This window comes from Tauraco erythrolophus, chromosome 9, assembly GCF_009769465.1.
Source record: "Tauraco erythrolophus isolate bTauEry1 chromosome 9, bTauEry1.pri, whole genome shotgun sequence".
Classification (NCBI taxonomy): Eukaryota; Metazoa; Chordata; class Aves; order Musophagiformes; family Musophagidae; genus Tauraco; species Tauraco erythrolophus.
Window position 1 is genome coordinate 27,880 of NC_141473.1, and position 17,345 is coordinate 45,224.

The following is a 17,345-nucleotide window of genomic DNA, read 5'->3' on the forward strand; positions in this document are numbered from 1 at the left end:
CAGGGACATCAAGGGCAACAAGAAAAACTTCTATAGATGTGTCAGTGATAAAAAAGAGATCTAGGGAAGATGTAGGTCCTCTCCAGAAGGAAATGGGGGACCTGGCTACCCGGGATATGGAAAAGGCTGAGGTTCTCAACGACTTCTTTGCCTCAGTCTTCACTGGCAAGAGCTCCAGCTGCACAGCCCAAGTCACAGAAGGCAAAGGCAGGGACTGGGAGAATGAAGAACCACCCACTGTAAGAGAAGATCAGGTTCGAGACCATCTAAAGAACCTGAAGGTGGACAAGTCCATGGGACCTGATGAGGTGCATCCGCAGGTCCTGAGGGAACTGGCACATGAAGTTGCTAAGCTGCTATCCATCATATTTCAGAAGTCGTGGCAATCTGGTGAAGTTCCCAATGACCGAAAAAGGAAACATAGCCCCCATCTTTAAAAAAGGAAAAAAGAAGACCCAGGGAACTACAGGCCAGTCAGTCTCACCTCCGTGCCCAGCAAGATCATGGAGCAGATCCTCCTGGCGACTATGCTAAGGCACATAGAAAACAAGAAGGTGATTGGTGACAGCCAACATGGCTTCACTAAGGGCAAATTCTGCCTGACTAATTTGGTGGCCTTCTATGATGAGGTTACAGCATTGATGCATAAGCGAAGAGCAATTGACATCATCTACCTGGACTTATCCAAAGCATTTGATATTGTCTCACACAACATCCTTTTGTCTCTAAACTGCATGTCTCTAAAATGGATTTGGCCGATGGACCACTTGGTGGATAAGGAATTGGCTGAATGGTCGCACTCAAAGAGTTGTGGTCAACAGTTCAATGTTCAAGGGGAGACCAGTGACGAGTGGTGTTCCTCAGGGGTCAGTACTGGGGACAGTGCTATTTAACATCTTTGTCAGCGACATGGACAGTGGGATCAAGTGCACCCTCAGCAAGTTTGCAGATGACACCAAGTTGTGTGGTGTTGTGGACACGCTGGAGGGAAGGGATGCCATCCAGAGGGACCTTGACAGGCTGGAGAGGTGGGCGTGTTCAACGAGGCCAAGTGCAAGGTCCTGCACGTGGGTCGGGGCAATCCCAAGCACAAGTACAGGCTGGGCGGAGAATGGATTGAGAGCAGCCCTGAGGAGAAGGACTTGGGAGTGCTGGTGGATGAGAAGCTCACCATGAGCCGGCACTGTGCGCTGGCAGCCCAGAAAGCCACCCGTGTCCTGGGCTGTATCAAAAGCAGCGTGGGCAGCAGGGCGAGGGAGGGGATTCTGCCCCTCTGCTCTGCAACCGTGAGGCCCCACCTGCAATACTGCGTTCAGCTCTGGGGTCCCCAGCGCAAGAAGGACATGGAGCTGCTGGAGCGGGTCCAGAGGAGGCCACAAAGATGATCCAAGGGCTGGAGCACCTCTGCTATGAAGACAGGCTGAGAGAGTTGGGGCTGTTCAGCCTGGAGAAGAGAAGGCTCCAGGGTGATCTTATAGCAGCCTTCCAGTACTTAAAGGGGGCTTACAAGAAAGCTGGAGAGGGGCTTTGGACAAGGGCAAGTAGTGACAGGACAAGGCACAATGGGTTTAAACTGACAGAGGGGAGATTTAGATCAGATATAAGGAAGAAATTTTTCACTCTGAGGATGGTGAGGCACTGGCACAGGTTGCCCAGAGAAGCTGTGGCTGCCCCATCCCTGGAAGTGTTCAAGGCCAGGTTGGATGGGGCTTTGGGCAACCTGGTGTAGTGGAGGGTGTCCGTGCCCATAGCAGGGGGGTTGGAACTAGATGAACTTTGATGTCCCTTCCAACCCTAACTATTCTGTGATTCTATGATTCTATTAAAATCTTTATAAACCCCACATGAAATTATATTACTTCATAGCCCCAAGGTACATTATCTTTCTCCTTTTCTCATCTCCTTAAGCATGCTACAATCCAAATGATGGATCTGGCATACAAAGAATAGATTCTTGTCCTGAAGGGCCCGTTTGTGTTACAAATCCATGTTGTACAACTTGCCATGCATTCACAAGCTTAGTAAGTGAGGCCATATTGTTCTGTCACCTGCTCAGGCTGTAGAGCCGCCAAGGTCCTGCCACCAGCTCGAGCCATTTCACCCTGCTGCTCTACTGTAGGACCTGCAAAAAAACCAAAAATATGCCATGCAGACAAAGTAACAAACAACACTTGGGAGTGAACACTAGCCTTTCCATCTTCCGATTCTTTGCTCAAAGCAGGAAAGCAAGTACAGAGTCTGAAACAGATATATTCAAGAAATTGGTTGGTTGTGTGCTAAAACAGGAGATCTGTACCTGACACAAAAACAGCGCTATAGTCTTCAAACATAAAGAGTCTTCATAGAGATTTTGTAAGGTCACCACATCAGAGGAAAGTGTGCATCGTGTACCCAAAAGACTTGACAAAGGGCAAAAGAATATCAGGATAGCTAAGTCTCAGGGCATGGCAGGCTGCTGAAAGAAACGAGGCAAACTTTAAAAAGTTTTAGTATCCAACTGAGGAAAATAAGGAGGAGTACAAAATAGCACGGGAACGTACAAACAATAATGAAAGTCAAAACCCAATCTGAGTTAACAGTTTGTAGAAAAATTGCTTTCCCTCTCTCCTTGTGTGCATTTTAGAAGGGTTCCTGTAGAAGAAAGGTGTTTTGTTTTGTTTTCTGGCAGGACCTCAAAGAATCTGTTTCAAACTGAAATGATATGAAACAGGTTACTTCTGTTGCTATTTCAAACAAGTCACCAGGTTCAGATAGCATTTCCCCAAAAACTTCACAAGTAGCTCATGGATAAACAAAGTTGTGATTTTTAACTCTCCTGAAATTGCCTGCAAAACAGATGCCTTGAAGGTTATAAATATGACCCAACTTCTATTTAAGTGTTCCATGGAAATTGTCAGAGCAGGAATGTCATAGAAAATATCGACAGGTATAGTGGGAAGTGTAAGAAAAACAACTTGCAGATACATGATTAACTAGACTTATTTAAGAAATGTTAAAACAGCTTTTTAAAGTCAAGTCATACTTTATAAAGTATGACAGGTTTTGGTGTTCTCTGAGATAAGTGACATGTATGTAAGCAGATACAGTTGGTTTTAAAAAGTTACTTGAATTTCCAAAGCGTGTTCTTTGGAAGAGAGGAGATGAAGAGAGGATTGGGGTAAACACTTCCCACAGTAGTGGAAGAGTACCAGTAAAATTCCACAGGGACTTTTGCTCTTTGCCATATTTATGAGTGACTCAGAATGGGGTCACAAGACGAAAAGCTTTGCTGCTGATACAAATTTATTATAGTGGGACTAACCGAAAAGTGTCACTATTGCACTTTTTCCTAGAAAGCAGCTTTTCAGAAAAGGACCTGGGGGTCCTGATGGACATCAAATTGAACGTAAACCAGCAGCATGCCCTTGCTGCAAAGGCAGCCAACAGTGTCCTGGGCTGCATTAGGAGAAGTGCTGCCAGCAGGTCGAGGGAGGTGATCCTTCCTCTCTACTCAACACCGGTTAGGCCACACCTGGAGTGCTGTGCCCAGTTCTGGGCTCCCCAGGACAAGAGAAACACAGACACTGTGGAGAGAGTCCAATGAAGGGCTGCAAAGATGATGAAGGGACTGGAGCACCTTTCCTCACATGAGGAGAAGGCTCAGGGCAGATCTCATCAGTTTGTATAAGCACCTGAAGGGAGGGTGTAAAGAAGATGGAGACGGGCTCTTTGCAGTGGTGCCCAGTGACAGGACAAGAGGCAATGGGCACCAACTGAAAGACAGGACGTTGCATCAGGAAGCACTTTTGCACTGTGAGGATTACTGAGCACTGGCACAGGTTGCCCAGACAGGTTGTGGAGTCTCCATTCTTGGAGATACTCAAAAGCTGTCTGGACAGAGTCCTGGGCAACCTGCTTCAGCAGGATGTGGAACTAGATGACCCTGTCACTGTCATACTGTCCCTCCCAACCTCAGCCAGAGCCAACTCTGTGATGTCCTCTGCAGCCAAGTCACTAGGCCACGAAACAGCAAGTGTAATTCAAATCAGATAAACATGAAGCAATGTAGAGGGGAAAAGGAAAATCACATCTTAGTATTGTAACAAACAATACTATGAAAACATCGTCTCAGCAAATATCAACACGAAAAAGCAAATTAAATATTTCGAATTATTAGAAAAGGTCTAGAAAACATAACAGAAAACACTGCCAGTCTTATCAAAGCTCAGTTAGTCCTGCCATCTCATAAATTAAAGCTTCGTTCACATCTTGAACACTGTGAAATTTTGATTCTTGCCCATCTCGAAAAGGCCTCAATAGAATGAGAACATTTTTGAACAAGAGAAAGAGGGATGATCAAGTTTTTGGCACAGCTTCAGTACAAAATGTGTAAGACCAAACCTCTTTCATGTAGAGGAGAGATGATGAGGAGAAAGATGATGTCTCACATCTTCGAAGTTGAATAGGGGTTGATCACCCATACAGGGAGTAGGGGCATCAAATGAAGCTATCAGGAAGAAAATTCAAAACCTCCCCCATCCCCCAAATCCAATTTAAAGCTAGCAGTTCTTCATGTAGTTCTAGCTCCAGAATTTACACACAGTATCTAGACAAGGCTCCGGACTACGATGATGCAGAGTCCTGTGGATGCTAGGTCTTTTCATGGGTTCAAAGGATGATTCTACAAATTCCTACAAGAAATTCACGAGGATTATTATACACCAAGAAATTCCCTTGGCTTAAAGTGCAAGTCAAAATTATCACTCTGTACTTGTCCTATTCTGCTAAGGTCACAGATCTTTAGCCTGAGTCGTAAATGGAATTTATGATAAGAAATAAAACTAAACACTATCTTAGTTCAGCTGCACATGCTATGTCCACATTTTCACACTGAAATCTTCAACACTAGATGATAATCCCCAAGACTAAAAATGGTAAAAATTCTACTCATTGCATTCTTCGAATGCAAGTCTGATGCAGCACTTTATCCGCTGGAGGGAACCAGCGCAAAGGATTCAACATTTTCTATTCCTACTTTAGAAAATACCTTTCAAAATCAAGTTTTCAAGCAGAGTGTGGTTTCCTAGTTATCGCACAGCTCTAGCTAAGTTTTAACTCTCACCTTTCAGGAAATCTCTACAACTCTCAATGTACACATTAACTCTGTACTCACCCGCAGGTTTTACCTCTGAAAAAAATGTTCCAACTTTTTTTCCTTCCACAATATCTGTGATGACGTGGCCTGAGATCTTCGGGTGAGTTCCATTTGCAATCACTACAGAGGTGCCTCCTTGGAGGGCCCACAGAGCTGCTTTCACCTACAGCGAAGGATAGAGACAGTTCCAGGGAATTCAATTGCTATTTGAATCATCACTCATAAAAAGACTTCTTGCTTCACTTCCATCTCCAGATTGATCACTTTTGCTTTCACAGAGCATTCAACACACTTCAGGAATTTCCATAATGTAGCATTGAATGAGATCATGTATTTACGCTTTACCTTCCCTTCCTTAACTGCCTGCCACTGTATAAACATTCAGATTGTGTGAACAGCCTGCTTTTGTCAAGACTTCTGCAAGGACACTGTGGTCCTATGTTCTTTTTCACCATTACCTTATGTTGCAAGTTCTTTTTAATGTTTGAAGAAACCCAATTTTCTTTTTTGAAAAGATTCTGTTGCTAATTTACCTGACATTGATTAGCCATCAATAATCAATCGACTTTATAAACGATTAAGTGATGTTACTTGTAATGCAGAGCACTGTTCTTGCTCAGGGCCTAGCCATTACCATGTAACATTAAAATATTACGCAATACCTTTAGCTGTCTGAATTATTCCCTTAAAGTTTGATCAGCCTAAGCACTCCTCATGGGTCTGTTTAAGATGTAGAGGTATTCCCACTATTGAAAACCCTTTGGTGAAGCTATGAAATTTGCTGAAGCGTTACTTAGGTTTCCACACAAAGTTTTTACCTACATTGTTCACGTTTTCTGATAATGTTCTCATCATTTTTTTTATTTATTTGCTTCTACTTTTTGCTTGGGAGTACACCTATCATCCTAATTTTGTTTCTTTCAATAGGCTCTATTTGAAAACTTTGCACTTCTTCGGATTTGAATTACATGCTTTTTATTTGGCATTCTTCCCCCTTTTTGTTGTTATTTTGGAGAAGGATTCTGTAAGTATAGCATTTAGGAGTCATCTTCAGAGGTCAGGACCACAGCATACTAAGCAGTGTATAGACACATAAGATTTAAGGCAAGAAGCAAGTCTGAAAAAAGAACAATCTGATGTCCACAGACAGGTGGGAACTGAAATCAATGATACTACCAGATCAACTGTGTGCTAAAGGCTGTCATGGAGTGGCTGGGTAGGCAGGCATCATGATCAACAAGAGCTCTATGAAATTTAGGGGCAGTATCTTTGTAGGCATTGCCCTAACATGAAGGGCAACGCGAGCCCCCTTTCTGAACTTCAGCGTTGGCATACTGAAGTTTGCTTAGTCCTTCTACAGAATGTGAAGCTTACAGCAGGATTATGTTATTAGTAAGGGTCCTTTGAAATCCTCATGTACTTAACAGTCCTAAGATCAGCCTCTTTCCACTCTTTCAGAACACTGGAACAGGTTGCCCAGAGAGGTGGTGGATGCTCCATCCCTGGAGACGTTCAAGGCCCGGTTGGATGAGGCCCTGAGCAACCTGATCTAGTTGGAGATATCCCTGTTCCTTGCAGGGGGGTTGGACTAGATGACCTTTGAAGGTCCCTTCCAGCCCTAACGATTCTATGATTCTATGATTCTATGATTCTATGATATTCGAGCCACTGTTTAAGGCATCACAACACGATTTCTCTGAAATTTCCCCCCCTCCAACATTTCACTGATTCATGCCAAAATAAAAAAACACAACCCCAAATCTCAGATGTTACCTGCTGAAGAGGTACTGCTTACAGTCTCCTTCGTTTGTCTTCCCAATCAAGGTATGGGCAGCATTATCACACCACTATATTTAATCATGTGTCACTTCTTTTACTGCAAAAGCTTCTCTGCTTCCTCACTTCTACATTTGCCTAATATGGTTCTACAATTAGGTATTACAGTCCATATTCACTGGGAGACACTACCTGTCAGATATGCCTATCACATCAAATCCTCGACTACTAGAAGACCATCAACTGCTCCCTTTTTGATCAAGTTTTATGCTGATAAACAAGATTTGTACTTTGAGCTACCATCTGTATATTCTATTATTTATGTTACAGTTTTCCAAAATTACCATCCAATTCTCAGCTGTGAAAAATTTTTTGTTACAAGAGCAGCATTCAGATTTGCCTCTATGTGACTCAGACTTAAAGATACCAAACATCTCTAACGTTTTTTTTATTTTTACAATGAAAGTAGTAGCTTTCCCCTCAATACCTGGAATTGTTTAAACTATGCCAGAAGTCAGATCAAGGGAAAGTTGTTTCTAAATAAGCTCTGTATAGCCCATAGTTACAAACAGAACACTCAAATGCCTCCTCCTTTTGCCACCTTCCATTTCGTGCTCTGGTACTAAAGTACGCCTTACTTGATTCTTCAGAAAAGGAAATAAAACATAAGATAACTGGTAAAGAATTTCACTTTGGTCTTTCCTTGCTTAGTCAAAATCTACTTCAGTTTTTACAGACAACCTTCCAAAAGTGTCTTTAGGAAACCCACACCAATTAAGACTACTGTAGTGCATATCCCAGCATTATAAGAGACATATGCTGAAGTTTCACACCACATCCACGTTTACACACTCACAGCAATGAAAACTGAGGGCATCCGACTGTACACACCACTAAAAACCATCGGCCCTCCTACCTCCACTAATCTTGTACTCAAGAACTAAAGTACCTTGGTCTCCACCAATATGTCCTTCAGAAGGAAACAGCAGATGTACAAACTCAGAAAAGAGACAGAGGTATCATATCGGATTCAAGTGACAGGGATTCATTTCCAAAGTCTCTGGACTATCACATAAGAAGGAAGTGAGGACTGACTCTTAATTTAATTTAAAGCACCAACTTAATACAGTTCTAAATGTCACAATTTACAAACTACCAGCATGTAATTCATTAGTTGCTCTTTTCAATTCACATGGACCTAAGAGAGAAGTACAAGGAACCCATACACTGTTCCAGAGTACTCACAGAATAGCTGAGGCTGAAGAGGATCTCTAGAGATCATATAGTCCAAGCACCTGCTCAAAGCAGGGTCAACTAGAGCAAGTTATTAAAGACACTGTCCACTCAGGTTTTGAACATCTCTGAACACTGAGATTCTACAAGCTCTCTCAGCAACCTGATCCAGTGCTTCAGCAATGTCACTGTAAAATTCCTACATCTCAATTTATTGTATTTCAGTCCGTGCCTACTGCCTCCTGCCTGTTCCCTGGATACCACTGAGAAGAGCCTGGCTCTATCTTCTCTACACCCTCCTTTCAGGTATTTATGCACAAACCTTCTCTTCTCCAGGGTAAACAGTCCTAGCTCTCAGCCTCTCCTAGTGTGACAGATGCTCTGATTCTTTAATCATACTCATGGCTCTCTGTTGGATTCACTGTAGTATGCCATGTCCTTGTACTGCAGCGTCCAGAACCAGTCACAACTCTACAGACGTGGTCTCACTAGTGCTGAGTAGAAGGAAATAATAATTTTCCTCGATCTGCTGGCTGTTCTTTCTAACGCAATGCAGGATGCTGTTGGTCTGCTTTGCCCAAAGGGCATCTTGCTGGCTCATGTTCCACTTGGTGTCTACCAGGACCCCTGTGTCCTTTTCAGTGCACCTGCTTTCCAGTCAGTCAACCTCCCTGCCCATACCAGTGAATGGAGTTGTTCCTCCTCAGGGGTAGGACTCGGTATTTCCCACTATTGAATTTCGTAAGGTTCCTGTCTGCCCATTTCTGCAACCTGTCAAGATCCATCTGAACAGCAGCACAACCATCTTGTCTATCTCCCTTTCCCACATCTTCCTTTCCTTCCCAATAACAAAAAAACGTTCCGTATCTCTACCTTGGCCTCCATGCCTCCCATTCCCACTCGGGATTTGGTTCCAAATGTTACAGACTGCTGGTCTCCTGGGTAGAATATGTCAATGAGCTTTGCATCATCAGATCCTGGAGGGCTGTCAAAGAGTCCTGAAACAAATAATAAAAATCTGTTACTGTTATATATCCTAATCTCCAAAGTTCACCCACGAAAAAAGAAAAAGAAAAAAAATCCATGAGGCTGAAAAGCTGTATTTCACTTTATAGGACTGAAAACTTTCACTGAACCCTGCTTTTTGTGGCACTGAAAGCATGAAACACCTAACAGGCAGACTCAAGAAGTATAGCTTTACCAAAAGCATAATGAGTAAGAAACCAAAAACGCACATGCTGAAAAGCAGCAGGCAAGCTGGGAGGGTAGTGACATTTGGTTGAAGTTACAGAGACGGTTTACAGGACTTTTATTTTATGTTTAAAATCAGGGCTTACATACACGAGACAACACTTCCAGGGATGGGGCAGCCACAACTTCTCTGGGCAACCTGTGCCAGTGCCTCACCATCCTCAGAGTGAAAAATTTCTTCCTTACATCTGATCTAAATCTCCCCTCTTTCAGTTTAAAGCCATTGTGCCTTGTCCTGTCACTACTTGCCCTTGTCCAAAGCCCCTCTCCAGCTTTCTTGTAAGCCCCCTTTAAGTACTGGAAGGCTGCTATAAGATCACCCTGGAGCCTTCTCTTCTCCAGGCTGAACAGCCCCAACTCTCCCAGCCTGTCTCCAGAGCAGAGGTGCTCCAGCCCTCGCATCATCTCCGTGGCCTCCTCTGGACCCGCTCCAGCAGCTCCATGTCCTTCTGATGTTGGGGCCCTCAGAGCTGAACGCAGTATTCCAGGTGGGGCCTCACGGTTGCAGAGTAGAGGGGCAGAATCCCCTCCCTCGACCTGCTGCCCACGCTGCTTTTGATACAGCCCAGGACACGGGTGGCTTTCTGGGCTGTCAGCGCACAGTGCCAGCTCATGGTGAGCTTCTCATCCACCAACACTCCCAAGTCCTTCTCCTCAGGGCTGCTCTCAATCCATTCTCCGCCCAGCCTGTACTTGTGCTTGGGATTGCCCCGACCCACGTGCAGGACCTTGCACTTGGCCTTGTTGAACTTCATGAGGTTCTCACAGGCCCATCTCTCCAGCCTGTCAAGGTTCCTCTGGATGGCATCCCTTCCCTCCAGCGTGTCCACAACACCACACAACTTGGTGTCATCTGCAAACTTGCTGAGGGTGCACTCGATCCCACTGTCCATGTCTCCAACAAAGATGTTAAATAGCACTGGCCCCAGTACTGACCCGTGAGGAACACCACTCGTCACAGGCCTCCACGTGGACATTGAACTGTTGACCACAACTCTTTGAGTGTGACCATCCAGCCAATTCCTTATCCACCGAGTGGTCCATCCATCAAAACCATGTCTTTCTAGTTTAGACAAAAGGATGTCGTGTGGGACAGTATCAAATGGTTTGGATAAGTCCAGGTAGACGATGTCATTCCTCCCAAGTGGCCTGCCCCTCCTTCCATGATCTGTACACTCTCTTTTTCCACTTGAGTTTGCCCAACAGTTCCTCATTTAACCATGCAGGTCTCTTGGTGCCCTTTCTTGACTTCCTACCTGTTGGGATATCATACAATTCTGAGAAGCCAGCAGAAGTACCATAGTACATATGGTATTCTAGGTTCTGGAACAAGTCTGAAGTTCGCATCTATTCTCACCCACCCAGATTAAACAGTGTGGCAGGCAGTCTTTGGCTTTTGTGACAGTATTGGCATTGAGTATATGCCTTAAGGAGTTATGTGGGACATTGTAACTATCCCTGTAAAAGATAAGAACTGAAGAGATTAGTAAAACCCGAATATAGGTTGGTTTGATTATCTGATGTGCTTCAATAAGACAAGAAAGTAAAGAAATGACTCACAAACCTTCTACGTCTGAGAGAACAATCAGGAGATCAGTCTTCATTTCCACCGCCAGTCGTGCTGCCAGACTGTCGTTATCCTTCACACTAATCACCTGCAATGCACATGCACATCAGCAGCACTGAACAGTGGGAGGAACTAGGAAATACTTGGCTGCAACATAAAAAAGCAAGCTCCCTCAGCACTACCAAGACTTTCTGAGCTACTTTGTTCGCACCCACTGGAAACTTAGAGCGTCCTCTTTGTATGAAAGTACATATGCTTTTGGAATGCAGAAAAACAGTCTCAAAACCATAAGCAGTGTGACCAGCATCTGTATTCTCCACCTTGCTGCCCAGCGACAAGACAAGAGGTATTAACTGACCCTGCTTTAAGCAGAAGTGCTGGACTAGACGACCTGCAGAAGTCCCTTCCAACTTCAACTATTCAGCAAACACCAAACTGGGCATGCTTGCTTTTGGCAGAGCAGACATTATCTGCCCTGCTTCCACCCCACAGCACTGTATGATGTCACAACCAGACAGGTGAGCACAGTCTTCCAGTACCCTCTGTCCGCATTACTAATTTTCTATGTTTGTTTCCCTGCTGCAGGCTTCAGAGGTCTCCGATTATGGCATTAGTGAAGTACACATTAGTGCTGTGCCATTAGTGAAGTACACATTAGTGCTGTGCCATCTACAAGCAGGATTCACCCCCTTGCAATACTTTACCCACATTTACCCCCTGTAGATCACTGTTTGGCTCTGGAGGTGGAACAACAGCATCATTAGTATTAATTATAGGGACAATATTCATTCTTAAAAGCTCATGCAGCGTTCCATTTAAGTTCCGACGCTTCTGTTCGTCGTGAAAATCCAGGTTGGTGACTAAAATCTAAAGAGTTGGGAAAAAAAAAAATATATACTTAGCCTACCACTAACATCATAAACATATGTAATAACATGATATAACAGATCAGTCATGCTCTTTGCGTCACTAAAGAAACATAAGCCACATTTAAAGGACAAAGAATACAAGTGAGAAATGCTTTTTCCACAACATTTGCACGTTTAGATGCCTTAACTTCCACTGGAGCCTATAATGGCCTTTCTCAAGCCAACGGATCACAGGCTCCAGGAATCAACTTGGAAAAAGCCCATAAGCAGAACACAAATGCTGATGATAACTACTAAGACCCTAAAGCATTCGATAGTCTCACGACTTCTCTTCAGCTCTAGAACTCACTTGCTTTTCTGAAAGAATCTTGGTCTTAAAGCCTCCTGCATGCAGACACCATCCCTTTCTTTTTCATATTTTAAGACAAAAAAACCTCAACGTCTGCTCTGAAGAGACATATTTTTCATTTTTACTCTGCCATTGGACATTTGAGAACTAAGCAAAAAACTCCACCACATAAATGTTACAATAGCATATGGAATCGTGTACACTGACTTTTTCAGCATGGGCAATTAATTCTTTTAAATCAAAGGAATGATAGTTGCCCGCAGACTTGAACAAGACTATAATCCAGCGCAACTACAGTGATTGTTAGCTATATTGTAAACATTTTAGTGATATCAGCTACACTCTATTACAGGAAGTTCCTCCAATGAGACTTCATATTAGGCTCCTAAATTAATGAAAAGTGTTTGAACAAATAAGGCCTTACAGTTAATGCAATTCTGTATTCTCAGAGTATTTGAGACAAGCAAAGTCCGTCTTTTGATTGCAGTAGCAATTAATTGAGCTACTCAATCAAATTGAGTAGCTCAACTAATACAGTTGCAGCATTCAGTATAAGACTCGGGCTAGGGATACCATCACCCACAAGTCCGAAAGGTTCGAGAAGCAGATGGACAGTAAGATCTGAGGTGTGGATATGCACTTCTGTCAGCTTGACAGAATGTGTGGCAGTTCGGCCACTTGTGATCACTCTGGATCACCAACTTTTATCTTTTGTGAAGAGACCTTAACAGATCTCTCCCCATAGATAAGAGCAGGACACACACAAACTCCAAAAAGAAGCATATTTGCTTCATCTGGGCGATAGATAATTCCATTTCAGAAATACTTAGCAAGGCAGTCCTGTATAAGCTACCATTTACGCTACAATAATAAGCCCTAAAAGTAGGATGGCAACGGAAACGCAAGACTACAGTAAAGATAGCAGTATATAAACATGGAAAAAATCCAAGAACAATTCCATCAGTGACTGAAGTAGCAAGTCAGTCCAGGAAAGATGGAACCCCTTACCTGAGCTGCACAGATGCTGTACTGTGTAAACATGGCCTCATACAGAGCCATTAGTCCACTCTGTCCAGCTGCGGCACAGGCGCGGGCCTCCAAGACTGGAATAGCCTACAAAGATAAAGAACAGCTGTCAGGCAAGTGACGTGAGCAGGTACTACCCAACATTCAAGGAAAAGCAGGAGTGCTGCCAGCCACTTACCATATCTTTTAGCTGACTCTGGCCTGAATGAAGCGCTTGCCTCACACTCTGAGAAAGCAAGATCTCGTGACGCAACCGCTGCTTTCCAAAAGCTACAGCACCACTGGTGACAATCATCATCTCTCGGCCCTGATTTTGCAGCACTGACACCTGTAAATACAGAACATAAGAAACAAGGCCTGCAGCACGATCACTGCTAGCATGACAGTTCTGGCCATCATAACCTTATGCTCACCAGTTCTCACCGAGAAGTGTTTCACTTTATCCATGGATGCACAAAGCGAGGCAACCACCCTCTAAGATACTCCTGCACATCTTCCTAGCCACTTAGGAGCTATGCAAAGGACTGCATGCAATCTACAGCTTCTACTAAACTTTCTTTTCACAATACCAGTTTTTCTGAGAGAGTCATGCTTGACTTTTCACAATACATATTACATGGTAACACTTCTATACCCATTGCCCCTCCACCTCCACTGCTACAGATAAGGAAAGATATAAAAAAAGCTGTAAATAGCAGCTGTATCTTCCGTCAACCTTCTTAGTCACCATCTGTTCCCAAAGTTGCCATTATACACTAACTTTGTATTCTAGAAGTGAAGAAGCTAACTGATAGTACAGCATTTAATTACTTCTTCATTACATGCATCTGGCCAGATTCCTTTCAAAGCTCTAAAGCTAAATGTCTTACATGAATTTAACTTATTATGTTAACTTCACTTCCCAGAGAAGACATGTCCAATCCTCCCCAAAGTCATGATTTTATTTTAGAGAACCAATCCATTAATTGATCCCATCTTTTTTTTTCTACAAGTAATGAGGTTTCAAGCTTTCTCCTGGAGGAAATCTGCAAATGCTCAGGTAATCAAGAAGGGTCTACTCTTTCTGCAGACTTCACAAACTTTGGTGCCACCTTCCCACTAGATACAACTAATGCCCCAGTCATGTCTCACCTGCTACATAAAAACTTGACTGTAGGAATCTCTCTCCCTATAGTAGGTCTGGCCAAGATGGAGTTAACTTTCTTCACGGGGGCCCATATAGTGCTATGTTTTGGATTGCAGGACTAAAACAGTGTTGATAACATTTCAATGTTTGCCTATTGCTAAACAGTGCTTGCATAGCATCAAAGCCTTCTTTTTCCCATGCTGAGCAGCACTTGCACAGCATCAAGCCTTTCTTTTTCCCACTAAGGCCCATCACAGTAGATAGGCTGGGAGCTAGGTACGCAGTTCAGAGATGACATATTTGGGACAGCTGACATGAATCGGCCAAAGGGACACTCCGTACCATATAACATCATGCTCAGTATCAAAAATTGGGGTAGCAGAACAGCAAAGGGCAGGAGGTTGTCTTCCAAGGTGGCCGTCACTCAGGGATTAGCTGGGCATTGGTCTGCTTCCGTGACATGGTGAGTGATTGCTTTAGCATCTCTCGTTTCTTTTCCCCTTTCCTTCACTTATTGAACTGTCTTTATTTCAACCTATGAGTTTTCTTAATTTTGCTCTTCCTATTCTCTTCCCAGTCCAACTGGTGGTGGGGCAAGTGTGAGGAGCGAATGAGCATCTGTGTGACTGCTTAGCTGCTGGTCGGGGTCAACCCACCACACCTTCAAATCGATGTACTGAGTTACATGACTTATACTACCACAACACACGGGAATGAAAAAGAGAAAGGCCAACCACCGCTTTAAAGGGCCATCACTGCTGTATGAGTTCTTCCTACAACATTCTGTGCCAGCCGACAATCACTGAGTATCTGAAACATTCCACTTGTCACAGAATTACCTGCTCTACGATAGATGCCAGCCTCCCAAGGGCCAAACCACACTCATCCCCTCGAGTCACAACCGCACTGCCCAGCTTCACTACAATCCGCTTTGCATGTTTCAGCTCACTGCGGTGTGCAAATGATTTTCCGTGTGCACGGCTGAGCGGCACAGTGATAAATGGGATGTTGCTCCAACAACGGATGGATTCATTCCTCAATCTTTGCTTATGGCGAGGGAGATCTGTGGTTAAAGAGAAAGAAAAAAAAGAATTCAGTTTTAAATGTTTTCAAACTTTAAGCCCTTGAAGTCATGTAACGTCTTCTCCCTTTCCAAGGCTAAAGCTCACAATACACGCTTCTCAGTGACTGGGAATGAGAAGCTAGCTTTCCAGTCACCAAAATAAAGTGAGAACAAACAATATCTGAGCAGCACTGACCATCCCTAAGGTATAAAAGGCAATATCCCATGTGTCACGCAGCTTTTACTCTGGGAATCTAGAAGACCAAACTGAAGGACACTGTAAGACAGACCGCACAGCTCATATCAGAAGTAAAAGTACAAGTTTTAAAACCAATCTCCTTTGCCTTGCCTCATCACATACAGCTAGAGAGTTCTCCTGTCTGTAGTAGCACGGAAAGCTTGACTGTAACGAAAGGAAAGAAACAGCTTTTACAACATCTCCAAGTCAGGTGTTTTTGCATTTTGCTAACTAGCAGAATTTGGGGATGATGAACAAACATCCAAACATTCCGGGCAGCGGAAGGGGGATGATGGACAAACAAACTGGAAGTTACCTTCCTACAGGATAAACAGGCATCAGAGGGAGAAGAGACAGTCACTGTATTACTCAGGCAAGATACACAAGGCTGGCACTTCACTCAAGTCAATGAGCTAGGGAACATTTCTCAGTAAAATCTTGTTTTCAAAATACTTGCAAAGGACAGCAAGACCACTGTCAGCACGGCAGACTGAAGAGAATAGTGACTATTAAGGTACAATCACAAGGAACAGCCTGGATCCTTCCTAATTGACAGAGAGGTGGACCCAAACACATAATGTCCCAAAGTTATGCTGAAGGAATGAAGACAGATGGAAAGCACTTCCAACACACTTCATACAAAGTTTTGCAAAGCCACAGCGAACTGTGCCTGAAGGAGTTGTGCAGATGAGAATACCTGCAGTCCAAGTGTGTCAACTGGACAATTAATATTATATGGATAAGCCATATTACTTGAAAAGAATTTGAAACTGTATTTCCTTATCCTCCATCTAGTTCTTCTTGTATTACTATTCAGAAACGGCATTAAACCAGGTCAACTTTTAGACAGTCTCAAAAATATCAGTATAGACAAAAGAGAGGGAGAACATAATTCTGACATAATTACAGAAAAAATGGCTACCGATACTACACTCTGGGACCAAAAGTTCAACTCAGTCAAAAGATGGCACACATTCATGGAAAAACATGGAGAAGATCACACTGAATGCAACTGAAAGGCATTTGAAGAACAATGCAATCATCAGGCACAGTCAACATGGGTCCATACAGGGAAAGTCCTCTTTAACTAATATGATATCCTTCTATGATAAGGTCACTGCCCAGTGGATTAAGGGAAGGTGGTGGATGTAGTTTTTCTGGATTTTAGTGAGGCTTTTGATACTGTTCCTCACAACATCCTTCTGGACAAGTTGTCCAGCTGCGAGATGGGCAGGTTCACAGGGCGCTGGGTGAAGAACTGGCTGGACAGCAGGGCTCAAAGGGTTGTAGTGAATGGGGCTACATCTGGCTAGCGACCAGTCACCAGTGGTGTTCCTCAGGGCTCAGTCCCAGGGCCAGTGCTGTTTAATATTTTTATCAATGATCTGGATGCAGGAGTTGACTGCACCGCTATCAAGTTTGCTGATGATACTGAACTGAGAGGTGCTGTTGACTCTCGAGGGACGAGAGGCCTTGCAGAGGGATCTAGATAGACTGGAGCACTGGGCAATCATCAACGGCATGAAACAAGAACAAATGCCGCATTCCGCACCGGTGACAGAGTAGCACCAGGCACAAGTATGATCCGGGAGAGCAGTGGCTGGAGAGCAGCCCTGCAGAAAGGCATCTGAAGGCGCTGGTGACAGCAGGCTGGGCAGGAGTCAGCGCTGTGCCCTGGCAGCCGAGAGGGCAAACCACATCCTGGGCGCGTCA

At 43.9% G+C, this 17,345-nt stretch overlaps 1 protein-coding gene across 9 annotated transcripts in view; it reads right to left on the bottom strand.

Moving 5' to 3' along the window:
• ALDH18A1 (aldehyde dehydrogenase 18 family member A1) overlaps positions 1-17,345 on the bottom strand; it is a 44,258-nt gene that overhangs the window by 13,701 nt on the left and 13,212 nt on the right. For 8 of the 9 annotated variants that reach the window (XM_086616926.1, XM_086616928.1, XM_086616933.1 and 5 more), the window contains 8 exons: positions 15,171-15,394; positions 13,384-13,533; positions 13,188-13,292; positions 11,670-11,828; positions 10,959-11,049; positions 9,017-9,141; positions 5,153-5,297; positions 2,049-2,122 (listed from right to left, as the gene is read on the bottom strand). In XM_086616926.1, coding sequence (XP_086473052.1) covers positions 2,049-2,122; positions 5,153-5,297; positions 9,017-9,141; positions 10,959-11,049; positions 11,670-11,828; positions 13,188-13,292; positions 13,384-13,533; positions 15,171-15,394 — 1,073 coding nt within the window. The remainder of the gene's footprint in view (positions 1-2,048; positions 2,123-5,152; positions 5,298-9,016; positions 9,142-10,958; positions 11,050-11,669; positions 11,829-13,187; positions 13,293-13,383; positions 13,534-15,170; positions 15,395-17,345) is intronic. The other variant, XM_086616929.1, reaches the window with a different exon arrangement.